The 24,122-nt window shown below is 47.0% G+C and overlaps 2 protein-coding genes across 2 annotated transcripts in view; one reads left to right on the top strand and one right to left on the bottom strand.

The window, feature by feature from the left end:
- LOC148144981 (uncharacterized) overlaps positions 1-24,122 on the bottom strand; it is a 234,475-nt gene that overhangs the window by 155,793 nt on the left and 54,560 nt on the right. The window lies entirely within an intron of this gene.
- LOC148144982 (uncharacterized) overlaps positions 1-24,122 on the top strand; it is an 80,414-nt gene that overhangs the window by 14,942 nt on the left and 41,350 nt on the right. Inside the window, exon 2 of the mRNA XM_087975450.1 lies at positions 6,863-9,239. Coding sequence (XP_087831576.1) covers positions 7,269-9,239 — 1,971 coding nt within the window. The 5' untranslated portion in view covers positions 6,863-7,268. The remainder of the gene's footprint in view (positions 1-6,862; positions 9,240-24,122) is intronic.

Genomic DNA, 24,122 nt, shown 5'->3' with positions numbered 1-24,122 from the left:
AGGGGAAATTGGTCACTTGTAGCAACTGGAGTGAATGCAGGGAGGGAGCAGCCTCCGCAAACTCAGGTATGTGTCTTAGTTACCCGGGTGAGGAGGGACTGAAGGATAGAGATTGGGAAGGGGGAGGGCTGGATATCTCCTGTTTTGATGTTTAAAATGCACCCGATTCCCACCAGTAACTGCAACAGGTACAAGTACAGCACATGCAATATTCCTCATTGCAGCTTCAAGCCGGTTTTGCATCCTCTGTCCTTCCTCCACTTTGGCTCCAGCACATTCAGCTTCTTTCCCTCATTCACATTCCTCCTTCACCTCCTCCCGATGTTCCAAGCTGATCCTCAAAAGATCGGTTTGTCTCTCCATTCTTTCCCGGTGGCCCCATTACTCTTGTCTATTTCTTGCTTTATTCAGCCTTGTGCGTGAACAACGTGTTAGCGTATATCCTCTCACTGCCAGCTACTTCCTTGTTTGCGAAAGCAACATTTCCTCCCATTTTTCGCCGACACTGAGCCTTCTGACCTCCCTGATTGTGTTTTTTTTTGTTTTTGCAGAAGCAGGGAACAGATGCTTATAACTGTTTGTACAAGCATGTCTAGCTTAACCTCCACCCCCTCCCCTCACAGCACCTTATCTGTTTGTCTGTAACATCTACCATTTGCAGGCACATTTCATGTATGCACATTTTAGCTAATACAAAAGCAATTTTTCATTCTTGTTAACTCCACTCTTGGCTGAAACAATTATACACTGGCGTTAGTTCATTTACCTTGCAGAAGCAATTCTGGTTGCAGAAGTAACACTGCTTTAATTATATCCCACAGGGGTGACCCCTTGTATAAATAATGTGGGGCATGTCGATGATAAATAGACAAGATCTTTGATCTGGGATTGCTCATAGGTTTCGGGTGAGATTTAAAAGAAACCTAAGGGGCAACTCCTATGCACAGAGGGTGGTGTGTGTAAAGAATGAGCTGCCAGAGAAAGTGGTGACTGCTGGTACAATTACAACCTTTTAAAAGGTATCTGGATGGGTATATGTTGGGAAACATTTAGAGGGACATGGACCAAGTGCTATCAAATGGGACGAGATTGATTTAGGATATCTGGTCAGCATGGACTGAAGGGACTGTTTCTGTGCTGTACATCTGTGATTCTGGCTTGCTACGAATGTTTGTCACATCTGTATGTTCAGTTTTTCCCTGGTGTTGGTGTTAATGCCTTGGTGTCTTATTTTGCTCCCCACATCCTGGGGACATTAACCATTTCCTGTCTGGTTGTTCTGATCTGGACTGCTGTCTGGATCTTCGGATTTCTGGGATTGGTCAATAAACACACCTGGAAGTGACTTTGTCAATTATACAAGCAATAGTTTATTCTTTGATATGGCCCGGACGGTAGACTATGATCAGCCCAGAAGGATTAGATTAGATTAGATTCCCAACAATGTGGAAACAGGCCCTTTGGCCCAACCAGTCCACACCGATCCTCTGAAGAGTAGCCCACCCAGACCCATCTCCCTCTAACCAATGCACCCAACATTATGGCCAATTCACCACATCTGCACATCTTTGGATTGTGGGAGGAAACCCACGCAGACATGGGGAGAATGTGCAAACTCAACCCAGCCAGCCCCCCAAGGCTGGAATCGAATCTGGGACCCTGGTGCTGTGAGGCAGCAGTGCTAACCACTGGGCCACCGATGAGTACTCCTAGAGTGCCAAAAGAATCCGCCGACTTTTAGAGTTTGGATAGAACTTATGTACATTGTTTAGAGTCAGACATTGGTTGTTACTATATGATCATGCTCAATCAGATCCCGCAAGGTCCTCATGCATTTTTGACTTAGCCTAGGGTGGCACGGTGGCTCAGTGGTTAGCACTGCAGACTCACAGCACCAGGTTCGATTCCAGCCTTGGGTGACCGTGTGTGTGGAGTTTGCACATTCTCCCCGTGTCTGCGTGGGTTTCCTCCGGGTGCTCCGGTTTCCTCCCAGCGTTCAAAGATGTGCAGGTCAGGTGGATTGGCCATGCTAAATTGCCCATGGTGTTAGGTGCATTAGTCAGACGAAAAATGGTTCTGGATGGGTTACTGTTTGGAGGGTCAGTGTGGACTGGTTGGGCCGAAGGGCCTGTTTCCAAACTGTAGGGAATCTAATCCAATCTAATCTATCATAATTTCTTGTAGACAACTTGTTCTTGGAATCATATTTGTCCTGTCTGGCGGTTAGGATTAAACCGTTACTTCTGCGTTTAATGGTTAGGTTCACATTTGCAGTTTTTTTCACTGGATTGACATCAGTCTGTGGTTTCTTGTTTGTTCTGAGTCGTGGGTATCTGCCTGACTCAGTCCCACCGAGTTAGCCAAGCAGAAGCCATTTTGTCCTACCTCCTATGTTAAAGTGGAGATTTGAGGTGGCCCAGGGAATCCTTTGAGAACTCAGACCTGTAAAGCCTCTCTCTTGGTTTGTCCTGGAGATCATACTCTTTGGAAACCTGGAATAAAAATCTCTCATCATAAAGTCCCAAAATGCAATTCAATTCAATCCATAGCAGATAATCACTAAGTTAATTCTCTATGGGATTCAACAGCCTCAGCACTAAAATGGTCTCTCTCTCTCGTGTCCTTTTGAAATCTCAAGACAGCAAAGATTTATTTTGTGATTGCCCCGCTTGCAAGGGGTAGTAAGAATCCGTTACAATGGACAAGCTCCACCCATTAATTACAAAGCTATGGATAGTACCGAGTCTTGTTTCAGGGTCAGATTCAAAGACTATCATTCATTTCACAAGGGAACGGCTGTGAATGTTATCACTTGGGGTCTTGTTCACACAGATTCACCGATGCTGAGGTAAACGTTCTTAATTGCCTTACAGCATCCTGTTATCACTTGGTGAGCCCACGTGTCCCTATCTTTAAGTTCTCTCCTCTTTCTGAACCTTCCTGCCTATTTATTTTCTAGTGCAGTAAATGTATTCAATAATTCAGCATTACATTTGAGTCTGGATGTTTAAAGGCAAGTTTTAAGGCTATAGACTTTATCACCCAGATGCCCCCACCCTCATGCCTCCCTTTGATTGCACTGCGATCACTGAAAAGAGAAGGCTAGTCCAAACGAATGCCCTTCAAGGTGGTCCAGCCATCAACATCCTGTAGAGCGGCACCACCATCTTCGCAGCTCATCTGGTCACATTTATCATCGCCATCGACACTTGTGGGTGAGCCATCGGATCGCAAAAGGAGCATCTTCTGGGGCAAATCCATATCACTAAGGGACCTCATAAGCCTAGTAATTAAATACCTAACAATACCAATACCAACAACAGACAAGGCTAAATTGATAAGCCAATTGTACCATCAGCCCGATCTGCAGTTTCCCCAACTGGTCCCTTCAGTCATTCTGTCAAGGAATACCTGGATCTCTTCTTGTATCTTAGTAATATTGCCAGTGAGATCGGGAATGCCCATAGTGCATTTATCTGGGACAATGGTGCAGACCTCACCCTCCTGCGGGAGTATATAGTCTAAAGCATACCGATTCTGCACAGAGTAAAGACACAGGTCTGATAATCCCAGTTTACTCTGTTTCAGAGCCTCTTTAGTCTTATTTCCTCGAATGGTCAGGCTGTCAAAGAGGGAATTGCGGTTCTGTTGACTTGTCACCCCTGCCAATCCTTCTAACCCCAGGGTACTCTGGATTCCCCAGCCTATCGGGTGTCCTGTATTGTCACCCAGTCCCTTGGGGTCCTTCCAGTTGGAGCAAGGTTGGCTGAGACCGACCGCTGCATCCTCCTCAGATGGAGGTTCCATCGACTTGTCCACTGGCCAGGACAAGGTACTGTTGTGGGAACAAGGGCTCCGATAGTGACCTTATGAGGGACATCTTTGTCATCAAGGACAAGGAAATTGGTAGCTTTACCTTAGCTGAAGAAATAATAGTCTGGTTTGATTTATATTACGGAGAGTTTGTCAAAATAGGTTACTGAAATGTTACAGCAGGGGGTCTGGTCAGGTCTACAGGAGTAAAGGGTCGATGTTTTGCAAGAGGAGTTGCTTGAGCGCTGTAAAAAATGGGCCAAGTGACTCGAGCACTCGCACTGTATGGGAGACAATGGTCCTCAGAATGCTGTTCCCATTGGGCTCTCCCTTAGATCTATTGTACATGGTCTTGGTGACAGAATCAGGTTCTGAAAAGAGAAAAGGCCTATAAATGCACAAGGGAAGGGTTCCGTTCCAAGTCCATGTGCCACATAAGGCCTGCTGTACCCCAGCCAGTGTTACACCAGCTGTTTGTATACACAGACCGGAGGTATTGGAAAGTGATATTTCTCTTCGCAGGGTCGGCAGTAGGAAGTCTGACAAATGGAATGGAATCGGGGATTGGGGACGGGGCAAGTAAGTCATCTCCCAATAGAGATGAGTAACATGCTACTGCCTCTGGGGTGAAGAGCGTTCTGTGGGCCTGTATCAATAAGTTGTTTGTGGATTGAGGAGTTTCCCCTATCAGGCTTCCCTTTTCTCAAGTTGGCCCGACCTGCAAAAAGGGATGGTGTTCCTGAGTTGATCATTTTTATCCTCACTAGGCTTGCATCTGCAGGTAAAATCAAAAAAAACATGGTAACGACATGGTAACTCCCACTGATTTCTACTGTCCAGATGGACCATCAGGTCTTTCTGATGTAAGAGTCCATTGCAATAATCAATCTTCATCATGTTCCACACGTCAAAGGCGTCTGGTCCGGTGCACTGGACAAATTCATCTCAGCATGGGTGGTGGATAAACTCTGATCATTCCTGGTCGCATCCATACTTAGTAGCTTTCCCCATCAGGATGTTGTATGTGATCAGAAAGGTGAGGAGATAAGCGATCACCCACATGTCCCTCCTCTTAGTTCAAGTATCTGTCATAAGATTAACATGAAAATAACAGCAAGATTCAAAAACCCAACTGGACAGGGTTCACTCCTTTTGTTAGGATTCCAGGATTCTCTCCTCCTCTTCCCCCCTCTTGATTGGTGCGGTCAATCAATTTACAATGGTGCAGTTGGACCCAAGCTGAGCACCCAGCGACTGTGACCGCTGTGGGGGTGGGAAGTAAAACCTGGAAGGGGCCATCCCAACGAGGATGGGGACCTTTGCCAGTCCAGTTCTTGACAAGCACCAACGAACCAGGTTCTACCCGTGACGAGGCTGAAAGGGAGGGAACATCGCTGTAGGCCGCACGCTCCTGGGAGTGAAAGGCACGCATAACACTAGTTAGAGCAAGAACATAATCATTCATTGCTTCGGTCATGTGGTGGAAGTGGACTGAGAAGGGAGCTGAATTGTTCCAAGGGGTACGGAGGGGGTGACCAGAGAGACTCTCAGCTGGAGACAGTTGTATCTTGCCCACAGATATGGATCGCATCTGGAATAAGGCCACAGGGATTAGCATAACCAGGAGAGGCCAGACTGGGCCATTAATTTGGCAAGTTTAGTCTTGAGCCTGGTTAAAACATTCAACAAGTCCGGCCGCCTGAGGATGAGAAGCACCATGCAGTTGCCGACAAATACAAAGCTGGGAACAGAGTTCTCCGTTAATATTACCTACAAAGTGTGGTCCATTGTCGGAGCTAATGCACGCAGGTATACTGAAGCAGGGAATTATTTCCTTAAACAAAATCTTCACTACAGTCTCAGCAGTAGTGTTAGGAGGAAGTTAGGCTTCAATCCACTTCGAAAAGACATCAGCAATAAGCAAAACATATTGATAGCAACTCAACTCATTTCTACAACTCAATGAAGTCCAGTTGAAGTGTCTGCAAGGGACCCTCCAGCAAGGGAGTTCTCGTAGAGATACTTGAACTAAGAGGTGGGGCATCGCCTACCCACTGACCTGTTTGATCACATACAACATCCTGATCGGGAAAGCCACTGACTGAGTATCGATGCGATCTGGAACGATCTGAGATTATCCTGGTGTCATCTAGTGCACCAGACCAGACGCTTTCAACGTGGGTCACTTGAGCGATGGCATGAGCTGCCAGAGGAAGTGGTGGGTGCTGATACGATGACAAGTTAAAAGGCTCCTGGACGGGCATCTGAATATGAAGGGTTCAGATGGGTCAGGGCCAAGTGATGGCAAATGCAACTGGAGTCATAGAGATGGACAGCACAGAAACAGACTCTTCGGTCCAACTCGTCCTTGCTGACAAGATAGCCAACCCAATTTAGTCCCAGCTGCCAGCACCCGGCTCCCATAGGGGCCAAGTGATGGCAAACGTGACTAGATTAATTTAGGATATCTGGGCAGGTTGGGCCAAAGGGTCTGTTTCCGTGCTGTGTGACTCTCATTGTCTTCAGTGGAAGTAGAAGTATGGTTGTGAAAGCTGGACTTTCAGACCATGTTTTGCCCTGACTGGGAGCAGAAGAGTTTGACTGAAGTGTGTTGGTGTTAATGCCTCGATGTCTCATTTTACTCCCACCTTCTCGGGGTCATTAACCATTTTGTGTCTGGTCCTTCCTCAAGAAGCTGCATTGCAGGTTCACCCTGAATGGACACTTTTTTTTTGCTTCCCAAAATCAGACCTGCTCACTCTCAGCAGGATCCCAGCGTTGTGAAAGATATTAACTTTCAGGTGGAGGTATCCAAAATTCAGAGAGATGTCAGTCTTGATGTTTTTGCTTTTTCTGCCCCTGTAAGATCCTGAATCAGCACCTTCAGGAGAATTAGTTAGAGCGGAGTGAGAACAGAGGGGGAGAGAGAGGGGGATGGTACTTTCAATTTTGTGGAATAACAAAAGAATATTCCACAGAAAGTAGAATTGTTTGTTCTGAATTTCTACCCTGCACTGATAGTGATGACTTTTGTAATCTCTTTTTGCAGAGTATTTGAAAATCTGAAGACTGAAGTTTCAAAATCAACAGATGAAGGGCTTATGCCTGAAACATTGACTCTCCTGCTAGTCGGATGCTGCCTGACCTGGTGTACTTTTCAGCGCCACATTTTTCGACTGACTGTCCAGCGTCTGCAGTCCTCACTTTGATGTCAATGTCTGACAGTCACTCAATCCATCAGGACCACAACGGTTTTTGACTGTGATTTCTGTGAGAGGGATCAATGCTTCTTGGTTCCTGTTTGAGGACGTTTTCAGCATCAGTGGGACTGGACGAGAGACCCCACTGTTGCAGCGCACTGTGGGTGGAGCCTGAAACAGTTATACGGCCTGGAAAAGGGATTTCACGGCAGGGAGGGGCTCTGCACGTGTTTGTGTGCAGCTGAAGCTGTGGCCATGGAGAAACCTGAGGAATCTCACCCCGTGGAGAAACCATGGAAGTGTGGCGACTGTGGGAAAGGCTTCCATGTCCCGTTTGCCCTGGAGACCCATCGGCGCAGTCACACCGGGGAGAGGCCATTCCCCTGCACCGACTGCGGGAAGGCCTTCAGCACATCCTCCCACCTGCTGACCCACCAACTGGTCCACACGGGGGAGAGGCCGTTCACCTGCTCTCAGTGTGGCAAGGGCTTCACCTGCTCCTCCCACCTGCAGAGGCACCAGCGGGTCCACACGGGGGAGAGGCCCTTCAGCTGCCTCGAGTGCAGGAAGGTCTTCAGCGCATCTTCCTCCCTGCGGACCCACGAGCGGATCCACACGGGGGAGAGGCCGTTCACCTGCTCTCAGTGCGGGAAGGGCTTCAGCGCATCTTCCTCCCTGCGGACCCACGAGCGGATCCACACCGGGGAGAGGCCGTTCACCTGCTCTCAGTGTGGGAAGGGCTTCACCACCTCCTTCAAGCTGCAGACCCACCAGCGGGTCCACACGGGGGAGAGGCCCTTCACCTGCTCTCAGTGCGGGAAGGGCTTCACCTGCTCCTTCAATCTGCGGAAGCACCAGCGGGTCCACACGGGGGAGAGGCCCTTCAGCTGCCCTGAGTGCGGGAAGGCCTTCAGCACATCTTCCTCCCTGCTGACCCACCAGCGTGTCCACACCAGGGAGAGGCCGTTCACCTGCTCTCAGTGCGGGAAGGGCTTCACCTGCTCCTCCAACCTGCGGAACCACCAGTGGATCCACACGGGGGAGAAGCCCTTCACCTGCTCTCAGTGTGGGAAGGGCTTCACCACCTCCTCCAACCTCCAGACCCACCAGCGGGTCCATACAGGGGAAAGGCCCTTCACCTGCTCTCAGTGTGGGAAGGGCTTCACCACCTCCTTCAAGCTGCAGAGCCACCAGTGGATCCACACCGGGGAGAGGCCCTTCACCTGCTCTCAGTGCGGGAAGGGCTTCAGCACACCTTCCTCCCTGCTGACCCACCAGCGTGTCCACACCGGGGAGAGGCCATTCACCTGCTCTCAGTGTGGGAAGGGCTTCACCACCTCCTGCAAGCTGCAGAGCCACCAGTGGATCCACACCGGGGAGAGGCCCTTCACCTGCTCTCAGTGCGGGAAGGGCTTCAGCACACCTTCCTCCCTGCTGACCCACCAGCGGGTCCACACCGGGGAGAGGCCATTCACCTGCTCTCAGTGTGGGAAGGGCTTCAACTGCTCCTCCAACCTGCAGACCCACCAGCGGGTCCACACCGGGGAAAGGCCCTTCAGCTGCCCTGAGTGCGGGAAGGCCTTCAGCACATCTTCCTCCCTGCTGACCCACCAGCGTGTCCACACCGGAGAGAGGCCGTTCACCTGCTCTCAGTGTGGGAAGGGCTTCAGCACCTCCTTCCAGCTGCAGAGCCACCAGTGGATCCACACGGGGGAGAGGCCCTTCACCTGCTCTCAGTGCGGGAAGGGCTTCAGCACACCTTCCTCCCTGCTGACCCACCAGCGTGTCCACACCGGGGAGAGGCCATTCACCTGCTCTCAGTGTGGGAAGGGCTTCACCACCTCCTTCAAGCTGCAGAGCCACCAGTGGATCCACACCGGGGAGAGGCCCTTCACCTGCTCTCAGTGCGGGAAGGGCTTCACCACCTCCTCCAACCTCCAGACCCACCAGCGGATCCACACGGGGGAGAGGCCCTTCAGCTGCCCCGAGTGCGGGAAGACCTTCAGCAATTCCTCCAACCTCCAGGCCCATCAGCGGGTCCACACGGGGGAGAAGCCCTTCAGCTGCCCCGAGTGCGGGAAGGGCTTCAACTGCCCCTCCAACCTCCAGACCCACCAGCGGATCCACACGGGGGAGAGGCCCTTCAGCTGCCCCAAGTGCGGGAAGGCCTTTACCCAGGTCTCGCACCTGCGGAAGCACCAACGAGTTCACGTGCCATCGCAGGGGGATTGAAGGAATGACGGCCGAGTGCCATTATCGACTGGACTATCAACCCGGTTCCGGGGACTCCCGGGTTCGAATCCCACCACGACAGATGGCAGAATTGGTATTCGGTCAGAAATGTGGAGTTCAGAATCTAACGATGAGACCGTTTCAGGGAGGGGGTGGTGCGGGGGAGAAAGCCCCCATCTGTATCACTCCCTCCCTTGTTAGGGAAGGGAACCGCCGTTGTGGGAAAGGATTCACTCAGTCGTTCCAGCTGCATCCTTTACCCGGTCTGGCCTACACGTGACTCCAGACCCACAGTAGTCTGGTTGACTCTACACTGCCCCTTCCTGGCAAATGAGCGGGGAGAAACTTACTTGGAGACAGGGTATGGGTTGAAATTGCTGAGTGAGGCAATACTTCCTCCCGGGTTATGGCTGTACCAAGGATCCGATTACAAAGGGACAACTTGGTGCTGGCCAATAGTAAAGACAGCGTGGTGAGGAGGGAAAGTGTGGTGGCAGGGGGAGGAGAGGAGGTGTGGTGTGTGTACTTTGACCTTGAGCTGTTCAAAAAGCAGATACTTTTTCCCTGCCTTTTTTTGCTGGGGGGATCTGAAGCTGTAACAAAGTTGGGTTGCAATAAAGGTTACCTGAACTTACCACCGGGCTCAGACTCTCATTGAAAGCTTTGAGCTCCAAGAGGTTTTTGTTTTAAAGCTGCTCATTTCTTTCAGCCTCCTGCACTAAATTTAGAACATAGAACAAACAACATAGAACAATACAGCGCAGAACAGGCCCTTCGGCCCTCGATGTTGCGCTGATCTGTGAAGTATTCTCGGCTCATTCCCTGACATTATCCCAAAATCATCCATGCACTTATCTAAGGATTGTTTAAATCTCCCTAATGTGGCTGAGTTGACGACCTTCGCAGGTAGGGCATTCCACGCCCTTCCCACTCTCTGCATAAAGAACTTGCCTCTGACATCTGTCTTAAATCTATCACCCCTCAATTTGTACAGGTTGCAGAGGGACTTGGATAAACTGCAGAATTGGGCTGAGAGGTGGCAAATGGAGTTCAATGCAGCTAAATGTGAGGTGATTCACTTTGGGAAGCTGATGTCACCATCCTCGGAAAAAGTCTTTCACTGTCTCCCCTATCTAATCCTCTGATCATCTTATATATCGCTATCAAATCCCCCCTAAGCTGCCTTCTTTCCAATGAGAACAGACCCAAGTCTATCAGCCTTTCCTCATAAGACCCTCCCTCCAGACCAGGCAACAACCTGGTAAATCCCCTCTGCACCTTTTCCAATGCTTCCCACATCCTTCCTGAAATATGGGGACCAGAACTATACACAATATTCCAAGTGTGGCTGCTCCAGCGTTTTGTATAGTTGCAGCATGATATTGCGGTTCCGGAACTCAATCCCTCTACCCAATGAAACCTAACACACTGTATGCCTTCTTAACAGCACTATCCACCTGAGTGGCAACTTTCAGGGATCTATGCACATGGCCTTCCTGTTATTCTTCCCAAAGTGAATCACCTCACATTTAGCTGCATTGAACTCCATTTGCCACCTCTCAGTCCAATTCTGCTAATCCATCCACCTATGCCTGCATCTAAGTAATTTATAAAAACGTCTCCAAGGGACCCACCAGCAAGGAAGTTCTCGTAGAGATACTTGAACTAAGAGGTGGGGGATCGCCTACCCATGGACTTGTTTGATCACGTACAACATCCTGATCGGGAAAGCCACTGACTGAGTATCGATGCGACCTGGAATGATCTGAGATTATCCTGGTGTCATATGGTGCACAAGATCAGACGCTTTCAACATGGAGTCGCTTGAACGATGGCTCAAGCTGCCAGAGGAAGTGGTGGGTGCTGATACGATGACAAGTTAAAAGGCTCCTGGAAGGGCATCTGAATATGAAGGGTTCAGATGGGTCAGGGCCAAGTGATGGCAAATGCAACTAGAGTCATAGAGATGTACAGCACAGAAACAGACCCTTCGGTCCAACTCGTCCTTGCTGACAAGATAGCCAACCCAATTTAGTCCCAGCTGCCATCACCCAGCCCCCATAGGGGCCAAGTGATGGCAAACGTGACTAGATTAATTTAGGATATCTGGGTAGGTTGGGCCAAAAGGTCTGTTTCTGTGCTGTGTGACTCTAATTGTCTTCAGTGGAATCAGAAGTGTGGTTGTGAAGGCTGGACTTTCAGAGCATGTTTTGCCCTGACTGGGAGCAGAAGAGTTTGACTGAAGTGTGTCGGTGTTAATGCCTTGACGTCTCATTTTACTCCCACCTTCCCGGGGTCGATAATCATTTTGTCTGGTTCTTCCTCAAGAAACTGCATTGCAGGTTCACCCTGAATTGACACGTTTTTTTTGCTTCCCAAAATCAGACCTGCTCACTCTCGGCAGGATCCCAGTGTTGTGAAAGATATTAACTTACAGGTGGAGGTATCCAAAATTCAGAGAGATGTCAGTCTTGACGTTTTTGCTTTTCTGCCCCTGTAAGATCCTGAATCAGCACCTTCAGGAGAATTAGATAGAGCAGAGTGAGAACAGAGGGGGAAGAGGGTGTGTGAGTGCTTTGAATTTTGTGGAACAGCTAAAGAATAGAATATTCCACAGAAAGTAGAATTGCTTGTTCTGAATTTCTACCCTGCACTGATAGTGATGACTTTTGTAATCTGTTTTTAACAGTGTATTTGAAGATCTGAAGACTGAAGCTTCAAAATCAACAAATTTGAAGGGCTTATTCCTGAAACATTGACTCTCCTGCTCCTCTGATGCTGCCTGACCTGTTGTGCTTTTCCAGCGGCACACTTTTCGACACTGACTCTCCAGCGTCTGCAGTCCTCACTTTGACGTCAATGTCTGACAGTCACTCAATCCATCGGGACCGCAACGATTTTCAACTATGATTCTGTGAGAAGGAGCAAAGTTTTGGTTCCTGTTTGAGTACGTTTTCAGCATCCGTGGGACTGGATCATCGACCATACTGTTGCAGTGCACTGAGCATAGACCCTGAAACAGTTATACGGCCTGGGAAGAGGAATTCACTGTGGGGAGGGGCTCCACACACATTTGTGTGTAACTGAAGCTTCGGCCATGGAGAAACCCGTGGAATCCAGCCCCGTGGAGAAACGATGGAAGTATGGCGACTGCAGGAAAAGTTTCTGTGTCCCATCTGTCCTGGAGACTCATCGGCGCAGCCACACCAGGGAGAGCCCGTTCCCCTGTCCCGTCTGCGGGAAGGGCTTCAGCACTTCTTCCACCCTGCTAACCCACCAGCGGATCCACACTCTGGAGACGCCCTTCAGCTGCCCAGTGTGCAGGAAGGCCTTCAGCGATTCCTCCACCCTGCTGAGGCACCAGCGGGTCCACATGGGGGAGAGGCCCTTCAGTTGCCCCGGGTGCGGGAAGAGATTTACCCAGGCCTCCAGCCTGCTGACCCTCCAGCGGATCCACAAAGGAGAGAGGCACTTCAGCTGCCCCCTGTGCGGGAAGGGCTTCGCTAGCTCTACCAACCTCCGGAGGCACCAGGGAGTTCATGTACCATTGCAGGGGGATTGAAGGCGTGATGGCTGAGTGCCAGTATCGACTGGACTATCAACCCAGTTCCAGGGGCTCCCGGGTTTGAATCCCACTGCAGCAGATGGTGCGATACAGGGTATGGGTTGAAATTGCTGAGTGAGGCAACACTTCCTCCAGGTGAAGGCTGTACCAAGGACCCAATTACAAAGGGACAACTTGGTGGTGACCAATAGTAAAGAAGTGAGGTGGGTTGGGGGGTGGTGGGGTAGCGTGTGCGCTTTGACCTTGAACGGTTTAAAAAGCAGCTACTTTTTCTCTGCCTTTTTGCTGAGGGGGTTTGAAGCTGTAACAAAGTTGGATCTCAATAAAAGTTACCTGAATTTACCCCCCGCTCAGACTCTCATTGAAAGCTTTGAGCTCCAAGGTTTCGTTTTAAAGCTACTCGTTTCTTTCAGCTTTCTGCACTAAGCTTCCAATGTCGCGTATCAGATGGATCAGTAAATGAGCAGCCAGTTTCGTTCGAAAGTGAATTTTTCAGGAGTGCAGAGTGTGTCATTTCATCGGCGTTGTAAAGTTTACTGGCAGCATTGGGAGGTGTGGATTGTGCTCACTAGAAATTATGTGGAGGAGCCGGTGGTGGACTCGCCTGAACGAAGTTAAAAATCACACAACACCAGGTTATAGTCCAACAGGTTTATTTGGAAGTGTGAGCTTTTGGAACACTGCTGTGGAGCAGGATCATAAGACACAGATTTTATAGCAAAAGATCAGTGTCATGCAACTGATAGGATATATTAAACAAACCAAGATTGTTGTTAAGTCTTTCACCTTTTAGAATGCGTTGCAGGTTTCAGTTCATTAATATGTAAATCCCATAACATCTTTTGATTCACATTCTCAAGATGACTTCAGTTTTTTTTAAAAAAAAGTCACAACTCAGCCCAGATAAAGGTGTGAGGTTCGAGTCTGCCAATGTCCCAATTTTGAATCAGACTGGTTCTATTTCCAAAGCAAGAATTCATAAAATATTACATGGATTGACTGCCTGCAGACTGTGCACTTTTTGAGCAAAATTGAATGTATCTGCAAACATAATTCTGCCAATACAAATTTGCCCAAAAAGTGATGTGAGTTTATGCATGAGTGCACATAAGAGTGTGATGGAGTATATGCCTGTGAGTGTGTTGGGGGTGTATGTGTGCGTGTCTGAGAGAGCACGTGTGTATGAGTGAGGTATGAATAAAAGCAAGGGCTTGCGTTTTGCTAAAGCAAGGACGGTCAGGACTTGTACAGTTAATGGTAGGGCCCTGTGTCATGCTGTAAGAGAGACACATGGTGGGGTTCAGGTACACAGTTCTTTCAAAGTTGCTTCGCTGCGAGACAGGGTGGTTAAGAAGGCGTTTAGCACACTTGCCTTCATTGTTCACCCCATTGAGTATAGGAGTTGGGACATCATGTTGAGGTTGTACAGGATGTTGGTGAGGCCACTTTCAGAGTACTGAGTATGGTTCTTGTGTCCCTGTAATAGGAAGAATACTATTAGAGAGGGTTCGGTAAAGATTTACCAGGATGTTGCCAGGACTGGAGGGTTTGAGTTATAATGACAGGCTGGGACTTTTTTCACTGGAGCACAGGAGGTTGGGGGGTGACATGATTGAGATTGATAAAATCACGAGGAGTGGAGGTAAGGGGAATAGCAAAGGGCTCTTCCTTAGCGTAGGGTAGCTCAAGACTAGGGGGCATATTTCTTTAAAGTGACAGGAGAGAGATTTAAAAGGAACCTGAGGGGCAAAGTTTTGACAGAGGGCGGTTTACACGTGGAATGAACTTGCTGAGGATGTGGACAATGCAGGTACGTTTACAAAGTCTAAACGACATTTGGATGGGTACATGAATAGAAAGGTTCAGAGGGATTTGGGCCAAACGCAGGCAAGTGAGGCTAGTTTAGTTTGGGAACCCTGGTCGCCATGGATGAGTTGGACCAAAGGGTCTATTTCTGTGCTGTCTACCTCTCTGAACCAGAAGTGATCTTATTGAAACCAGTAGAATTCTGAAAGGGGCTTGACAGGATTGATGCCAATAAAATGCTCCTTTGTGGTGGGAGTCATATGTGGTGTAAAATTCCAAGCAGTGGAATGTGGTGAAACGGTTAAAAATTATGTCCCAATACATGTGTGAATCTAACCGGAATGGAGGTGTTGCTTAGTCCCGTGTGAATCTTCTTATCTGTATGTAACCAGAATGGAATGTGTTTTTTAGCCTTGCTCTGCTGTTATTATCTGTATGTAACCAGAATGGAATGTGTTTTTCTGCTGTTATATCTGGAAAAGAGTATATCAGCCGGAAGTCTCCAGTTCGGTGAGTCTGCTCCGGGGTTACGTTTAACCGCCGAGCGTGGGTTGTTGGCAACCGCTCTACGAGAACTGACGGCTCCCAGTTTTTGTAACATGTAGAGTGAGTATAAGCCAGACCCGTTGTGCGACGCTGCGGGGAATAAAATGCCCATATTCTAGCAGTCTCGCCTCTTGGTCGTTTGTTCTGTGTCAGACTACTCTCCTACGAACCTGACCTTGAGAATTTTTTAAAACACATAGAATCCCAACAATGTGGAAACAGGTCATTCAGCCCATCTATTTCACACTGGCCCTCTGAACAGCATCCCACACATACCCACCCCTTTATTCAGTATTTCCCATGGCCAATCCACCCTAAGTTTCACATCCTTGGTCACTATGGGTAATTTAGCACAGCCTATCCACCCTAACCTCTACACCCTAATCTGTAAATTACCTTCTCAAAAATGTAATTTAAATGTAGAAAAATGTTAGTCTGACTCAACATTCAGGCACAGACAGAATTCACACTTATTGTTAGAAAAGCTCTGCATTTGAATGACATTCTTGAGAAGGTAACAAAAAACAAGTTCTGGGATTAACAAACCAAAGAGCAGAAACCTATTCTAAAAGATGAAGGATTTCATCTAAAATTGTTTGATGTGTCACATTTCCATGACGCTAGACTCCTTTGGCTATAAATTGTGATCATGATCTCATTCTCCACAACTACCTGATGAAGGAGCGGCGCTCCGAAAGCCAGTGCTTCCAAACCAACCTGTTGGATTATAACCTGGTGTTGTGTGATTTTTAACTTTGTCCGTGGGAAACACATGAGTTGTGGGAGTGGTAACAGTTCTTATTTTGTGATCTATTCCAAGTGAAATTTCTCCTCTGCACAGGCACGGGTGAACAGTTTGTTTTTGTGCGAGATCGGGCTAGCAGCTTTTAAATCCTTATGTTAAGCAACAGAAGTAAACTGTCAATCAGCAACTGTATTCCGAGAGTGGTACTTCCAGCTCTGGTAATCCTGTTGCATCAACAGAGAGAGGGTGAGGATGTCACATCTCAAGAGCAGACAGAAAAGTTATTTCGCTTGTTGAGTCGGTTCCTCACTCAGATGAGACTGGATGTTGCTTTTAATGGATCATAATTAAATGCTACAATGGAACACCTTAAATTCAAGGAATTTTGAAAGTGCAAACGAACAGTAACTTTGAACAGACATGTTCTTCCATTTCTAACCTTGGTTGACCCATATGAAGCCTTTTTACTGATAGCTCCATAATCATGTTCCTGCTGGATTTTTTTCAGGGCAAACAATTTCTGGTGGGAGAAATTCTGCATCCTGGGAAGGCAGGGAAATGAGAAAAAAAGCTGTTAAAAGCATTTGAACTGTGGGCCCACGAGCTCTCGTGGGAGCAGTGCATTTGCCAAAAACATTTCTGAGGAATTCTGTGTAACTGTTGGACTGAAAATAGTTTCCCCACTGAACGTTAAACAGGTATTGAGAACGTTGCGCATTATAGATTGTCTTCCTGAGGACCGGAGGAGGATTGAATTTGCCAACTTGAACCACACTTTGCAGAGAGAGGAATTTTCTCCGGATGGAATAGGTTGATGGAAGTCAACAATTGTCAGATTATTTCATGAAAATAACAGCTGGTATGGGGATCCCAGAAGAGGGGCGTCTGTAATGAGCACACAGAAACAAACCCTTCAGTCCAGGCCAACCAGATATCCTAAATTAATCTAGTGACCCATTTGCCAACATTTGGCCCATATCCCTCTGAATTCTTCCTATTCATGTCCCTATCCAGATGCATTTTTTTCTTCGGAGAATACTTGGGTGAGAGCCAAGATATGCAATATCTCAATGTATAATAATGAAGCTCATTTATTCTGAAATTATTTCAATTAGTTGGTCAATTGGCAAATAATAGCTGCATAACTGTTGTCAATATTGATATTCAGGAAAGCTATTTTGTTTAATATATTTCCTTTGTAAAGATCTTATCCAAATTATAAAATGAATGTATTTTCATACGAAATAAAATTTGCAGTGTTTTATTAAATGGTTGAAAGTAACTTTTGCACTTAATTGCTCCGTTTGGGATTAAACATTGTGACTTAGATAAAAGTGATCTTTCATAATTTATGGTGAGTCTATTAACAAACGAATGTTGCCATTTGCTCTCAAGTTCGCTCAGATTAAATTTGAAATTCTTAAATGAGTTGAATAAGGGGTAAAAAGTAAATATTTATTGCCCTTTACTGAAATTCTCTGCTCTGCCATTGTATTTGGTTAAACAAAATATGTATCTCTCTTCATAACTTTGATATCACCACAAATCCTAGGAACCCCATCCAGAACAAACATATAAATACAAAGTAGGAGACAACAGCTTCGCTTCACTTGGAGGTCACCACTGATGATGTTACCAAGCCAGGTAATGAAACGTCTAGATATCAAACCTACAGCTCAGCGAGCAAACCTGCACCCTAAACATTCTACTTTGCTGAAAGACTGCACAATCTGCAGGCAGTCAGTACATGTAATATATTGTCAATTCCACTTGGAAAATAGATAATGGGCCCACTTCTTTTTGGATGTGAGCATAAGTGGTATAGTAAGTAAGTTTGCTGATGACACCAAAATTGGAGGTGTAGTGGACAGCGAAGGAGGTTACCTCAGATTACAATGGGATCTTGATCAGATGGGCCAATGGGCTGAGAAGTGGCAAATGGAGTTTAATTTAGATAAATGTGAGGTGCTGCATTTTGGGAAAGCAAATCTTAGCAGGACTTATACACTTAATGGTAAGGTCCTCGGGGGTGTTGCTGAACAAAGAGACCTTGGAGTGCAAGTTCATAGCTCCTTGAAAGTGGAGTCGCAGGTTGATAGGATAGTGAAGATGGTGTTTTGTATGCTTTCCTTTATTTGGTCAGAATATGGAGTACAGGAGTTGGGAGGTCATGTTACTGCTGTACAGTTGGAATATTGCGTGCAATTCTGGTTTCCTTCCTATCAGAAAGATGTTGTGAAACTTAAGGGTTCAGAAAAGATTTACAAGGATGTTGCCAAGACTGGAAGATTTGAGCTATAGGGAGAGACAGAACAGGCTGGGGCTGTTTTCCCTGGAGTGTCAGAGGCTGAGGGGTGACCTTATAGAAGGTTATGAAATCATGAGGGGCATGGATACGATAGATAGACAAAGTCTTTTCCCTGAGGTGGGAGAGTCCAGAAATAGAGGGCATAGGTTTACAGTGAGAGGGGAAAGATATGAAAGAGACCTAAGAGGCAACCTTTTCATTTAGAGGGTGGTACGTGTATGGAATGAGCTGCCAGAGGAAGTGGTGGAGGCTGGTACAATTACAACACTTAAAAAGCAACTGGAGGGATATGGGCCCCGTGCTGACAGGCGGGACGAGATTGGGTTGGGATATCATGCACAGGGATGTGCAGGTTAGGTGCATTAGTCACGGGTAAATGTTGAGCAATAGGGGCAGGGGAATTGCGTGGGTGGGTTACCCTCCGGAGGATCAGTGTGTAGTCTTTGGGCCGAGTGGCCTGCTCCCACACTGTTTGGAGTCTCTGAAGGGGAAGGGATTTTTGTAAACTGTGCAAGGCAATGCAGGCGTAGTGCGGGGACCTGCTGTTGGCCTTGCCCCGTCCCTTGCTCCTCCCCCTGTTGTTGAGCTGTCTAACAAACATCTACTCTTTCTCTGCCTTTTTGCTGGGGGCAACTGAAGCTGTAACAATGTTGGGACACAATAAAGGTTACCTGAACATTCTGCCGGACTCAGACTCTCATTGAAAGCTTAGAGCTCCAAGCGGTTTTTGTTTTAAAGCTGCTCATTTCTTGCAGCCTCCTGCATTAAGTTTCCAATGTTGTATATCAGATGGAGCAGTGACTGAGTAGCTGGTTCCGTCAGAAGTTTACATTTTTCGGGAGTGCAGGCACTGCATTGTTTCAGCAGCAGTTTACTGACAGCACTGGGAAGTGTGGGCTGTGTTCATTAGAAAGGAGGTGGAGGTGCTGCTGTTGGACTAGGTGGGACATGGTTTAAAAATCACAACACCGGGTTATAGTCCAACAGGTTTATTTGGAAGCACTAGCTTTCGGAGCGCTGCTCCTTCATCGGGTAACTGTGGAGCAGGATCATAAGACACAGAGTTACGAGCAAAAGGTCACAGTGTCATGCAACTGATATGATATATTGACAAATGTAGATTGCTGTTAAGTCTTTCATCTTTTAGAATGGGTTGCAGGTTTTATTTCATTAATGGGTACATCGCAGTACTACTATTCAGTCATATTCTCAAGATCACAAGGGTTTTTTTAAACTAGTGACATCTCAGCCCAGACAATGCATGAAAGGTGTGTCAGTATCCCAATCTTAAATCAGACTGGTACTATTTCCAAACTAGGAATGTATAAAATATTACATGGATTGACTACCTGCATGTTGTGCACTTTTTGTGCAAAGTTGAATATATCTGTAAATATAATTCTGCAAATGCACCCCATCGTTGTGTGTGCACATGCTTTGTAAAGGGAGAGTGATGGAGGAGAAGCCTGTAAGAGGGTGTGTGTACATCTGAGAGAGCGTGTTATGAGAGAGGTATAGATAAAAGTGAGGGATTGCATTTTCCTAAAATAAGGGCAGGACTTGTACAGAGGGATATGGGGGGGGGGGGGGGGGGGTTCAGGTACATACTTCATTGAAAGTTGCATCACTGGTTGGAAGGGTGCTTCAGAAGGCATTCAGCACACTTACCTTATTTGTCCACACCATTAAATAAAGGAGTTGGGACATCATTTAGAAGTTGTACAGGATGTGGGTGAAGCCACTTGTAGAGTACTGAGAACGCTTCTGGTGGCCCTGTAATAGGAAGAATACTATTACAGAGGGTTCAGTAAAGATTCACCAGGATATTACCAAGACTGGAGGGTTTGAGTTATAAGGAGAGGCTGAGAATCTCTTCACTGGAGCACAGGAGGTTGAGGGGTGACCTCATTGAGATTGATATAATCATGAGGGTTCTAGGTAACATGAACATCAAAAATAGCGAGGAGCCTGCACGGTGATGTCAAGTGACTGGTGGGGGGTAGAAATTGTGGCAGTTGGACACTTTAAATCCATCAGGAACAGCATCTCCATACAGCATATTGTGCATGTCAGGTGAGATGCCAGAAGACTAGAGGTTGGCTAACATGGTGCCACTGTTTAAGAAGGGTGGTAAGGACAAGCCAGGGAACTATAGACCAGTGAGGCCAACGTCAATGGTGGGCACATTGTTGGAGGGAATCCTGAGGGAGAGGATGTACATGTATTTGAAAAGACAAGAACTGATTAGGGATAGTCAACATGGTTTTGTGTGGGAAATCATGTCTCACAAACTTGATTGAGTTTTTTGAGGAAGTAACAAAGAGGATTGAGGAAGGCAGAGCAGTAATGTGATGTATATGGACTTCAGTAAGGCGTTTGACAAGGTACCCCGTGGGAAACTGATTAGCAAGGTGAGATCTCAAGGAATACAGAGAGAACTAGCCATTTGGATACAGAACTGGCTCAAAGGTAGAAGGCAGGGGGTGGTGGTGGAGGGTTGTTTTTCAGACTGGAGGCCTGCGACCAGTGGAGTGCCACAAGGATCGCTGCTCGGTCCTCTACTTTTTGTCACTTATATAAATGATTTGGATGCGAGCATAAGAGGTACAGTTAGAGGGAGAGGCTGAACAGGCTGGGGCTGTTTTCCCTGGAGTGTCAGAGGCTGAGGGGTGACCTTATAAAGGTTTAAAAAGGTATGAGGGGCATGGACAAGATAAATAGACAAAGTTTTTTCCCTTGGGTTGGGGAGTCCAGAACTAGAGGGCATAGATTTCGGGTCAGAGGGGAAAAATGTAAAAGAAACCTACGGGGCAATTTTTTCACACAGAGCGTAGTACGTGTATGCAATGAGCTGCCAGAGGGAATGGTGGAGGCCGGTACAAATGTAACAATTAAGAGGCATTTGAATGGGTATATGAATAGGACAGGTTTGGAAGGATGTGGGCCAGGTGTTGAGGAGCGGGACTAGATTGCGTTGGGATATCTGGTCGGCATGGACGGGTTGGACCGAAGGGTCTGTTTCCATGCTGTACACTTCTGACTCTATGCTGTTTCAGCAAAAGCCGCGCATGCTCTGTCTGCAGAAACAGTGCTAACCCTCCTTCAAATGGACCAATGAGAAGCCAGACAAGGAGCCTGGGCCTCCTGCCAATCAGAGCTCCCCAACTGTCTGAATGCGGAAGATGGACCATCAGGTTCTGAAGCTGATGGTGCTGCTCCTCTCCAAATGAAGATTGAGCTTCACCTCAGACTGCAACTTCCTTCCTCTCTCCACCATCTGTGAGTACGGTACTGTCTTTACCATTTCATTTTTTCATTCTGGGGTTAAATTGTTGACTTGCAGCAACTGAAAAGAAAGTGAGTGAATCCAGGGAAGGGACAGAGTCGGGAAACGTTGGTCCAGGTTAGTGTCTCAATTGGCAAACGCACGGCAAATGCAGTCCCACAGTGTGAAGTGATAGCCTCAGTTATGAAAAAATAACTGCTGTAAGGAGGTACGTTGTTTAAATGGTGACATATTGGGATGTGGAGAAAGTGAGGACTGCAGATGCTGGAGATGAGAGTCGAAAAGTGTGGCACTGGAAAAGCACAGGAGGTCAGGCAGCATCCGAGGAGCAGGAGAATCGACGTTTCAGGCACGAGCCCTTCCTCAGGAATGATGTGTGGATGTAAAACGTGGCCTCAGCGTCCTTCCACACCAGTCACTGCCAGTTGTCAGACGGATGCAGCAAGCAATCAGCAAGGCAACAGGTATATTAGCAAGAGGAATTGATTTCAGAAGTTGGGATGTCTTCCTGCAGTTAAGGGGTCATTGAATATATTCAAGGCTGAGTTCATCTGATTTTAGAACAACCATGAAGTGGATGTTTATGGGGGAAGGCAAGTAAAATGGTTTTAAGACCAGTACAGAATAGTTAGAGTCATACAGCACAGAAACAGACCCTTCAGCCCAACTAGTCCATGCTGACTATATTCACAAACTAAACTAGTCCCACCTGCCTGTGTTTGCCCCATATCCCCCTGAACCTTTCCTATTCATGTACTTATCCAAATGTCTTTTAAACGTTGTGACTCAACCTGCATCCACCATTTCCTCTGGACATTCATTCCACACAAACCACTGTTTAAAAAAAAAGGTGCTCCTCATGTGTTTTTTAAATCTTTCTCCTCTCACCTTAATTTGCTCCCTAATCTTGAAACGACACATGCCGTTCACCTTATCTTTGCCCCTCATGGTTTTGTAAACTTCTATAAAGAGAACAAAGAACATTACAGCACAGGAACAGGCCCTTCAGCCCTCCAAGGCTATGCTGATCGAGATACTCTATCTAAACCTGCCGCCTATTTTCAAAGGATCTGTATCCCTCTGCTCCTTGCCCATTCATGTATCTGTCTAGATACATCTTAAATGACGCTATCGATCCCAACCCTACTGCCTCCGCTGGCGATGCATTCGAGGCACCCACCACCCTCAGTGTAAAGAACTTTCTATGTACATCTCCCTCAAACCTTTCCCCTCTCACTTTGAACTCGTGACCCTGAGTAATTAAGTCTTCCCCTCTGGGAAAATAATTCTTACTATCCACCCCTGTTTACACCCCTCATGGTTTTTCAGCCTCAATCAGGACACCCACCCTCCAATGAAAATAGTCTTAATCTACTCAACCTCTCCTCATAGCTTGCGCTTTCCATAAAAGGCAACATCCTGGTGAACCTCCTCTGCACTCTCTCCAAACATATCCACATCCTTTTGGAAATCTGGCGATCCGGAATTGTACACAGTATTCCAAATGCACCAAACCAAAATCTTATATAACTTTAACATGACCTGCCAGCTCTTTTACTCAATCCGTCCGATGATGGAACGCGTGTTGTATGCTGCCTTGACCACTCTACTGACAGTCATTGCCACCTTCAGAGAACAATAGATCCGAACACCCAGATCTCTCTGTACATCAATTTCCCCCAGGACCTTTCCATTTACTGTATAGCTCGCTCTTGAATTGCATCTTCCAAAATGCATCACCTCGCATTTGTCTGGATTGAACTCCATCTGCCATTTCTCCTCCCAACTCTCCGATCTATATTCTGCTGTATCGTCTGACAGTCCCCTTCACTATCTGATATTCCATCAATCTGAATGCCCATCTGCAAACTTGCTAATGAGGCACCCGATACCTTCACCTTTCAACCTCCTGTGCTCCAGTGAAAAAAGTCCCAGCCTACCCACCAATAGGTGTGAATTCTGTCTGGGTCCCAATGTCGAGTCAGCCTGACATTTTTGATCGAAAAGCTCTGCATTTAAATTACGTTCTTGAGAAAGTTACTGAAAACAGGTTCTGGGATTAACATACCAAAGAACAGAAACAGTTCAGCAGTTAGATCACACGTTCGAGTGGGAATGGTGTATAACATGATCTCACAACTCCTGTACTCAATGCTATGAGCAATGAAGGAAAGCAAACCAAACGCTGCCTTCACTACTCTGTCCACCTGAGACTCCAGCACTCCAAGGTCTCTTTATTCTGCAACACTCCCCTTAACTGTGACAGTCCTGCCTGGATTGCTTGACCAAAATGCAAACCTCTGATTTCTCTAAATTAAACTCCAACTGACACTCCTCGGCTCATCAACCGATCCCATAAATTCTAATTTATAGTGAACTCTTTCCTATCTCATTCCTTGGAAGCTGAAAATCTCCATCCCACAATCAGTCCCTCCATTTTCACTATTTGGACTGAAGGGGCTGTTTCTGTGCTGCATGGCTCTGTAACTCTGCCCTGTACTAGTCTTAAAACCATTTTCTTGCATTCCCCATAAACATTCACATAAAAATCAGATGAACTCAGCCTTGAATATATTCAATGACCCCCTAACTGCAGGAAGACATCCCCACTTCTGAACTTA

The sequence above is a fragment of the Chiloscyllium plagiosum genome, unplaced genomic scaffold (assembly GCF_037043375.1).
Source record: "Chiloscyllium plagiosum isolate Xiang-an unplaced genomic scaffold, Cpla_swu_hap1 HiC_scaffold_27, whole genome shotgun sequence".
NCBI lineage: Eukaryota > Metazoa > Chordata > Chondrichthyes > Orectolobiformes > Hemiscylliidae > Chiloscyllium > Chiloscyllium plagiosum.
The sequence above is the reverse complement of the archived record's forward strand: the minus strand, read 5'-3'. Positions and strand labels throughout refer to the sequence as shown.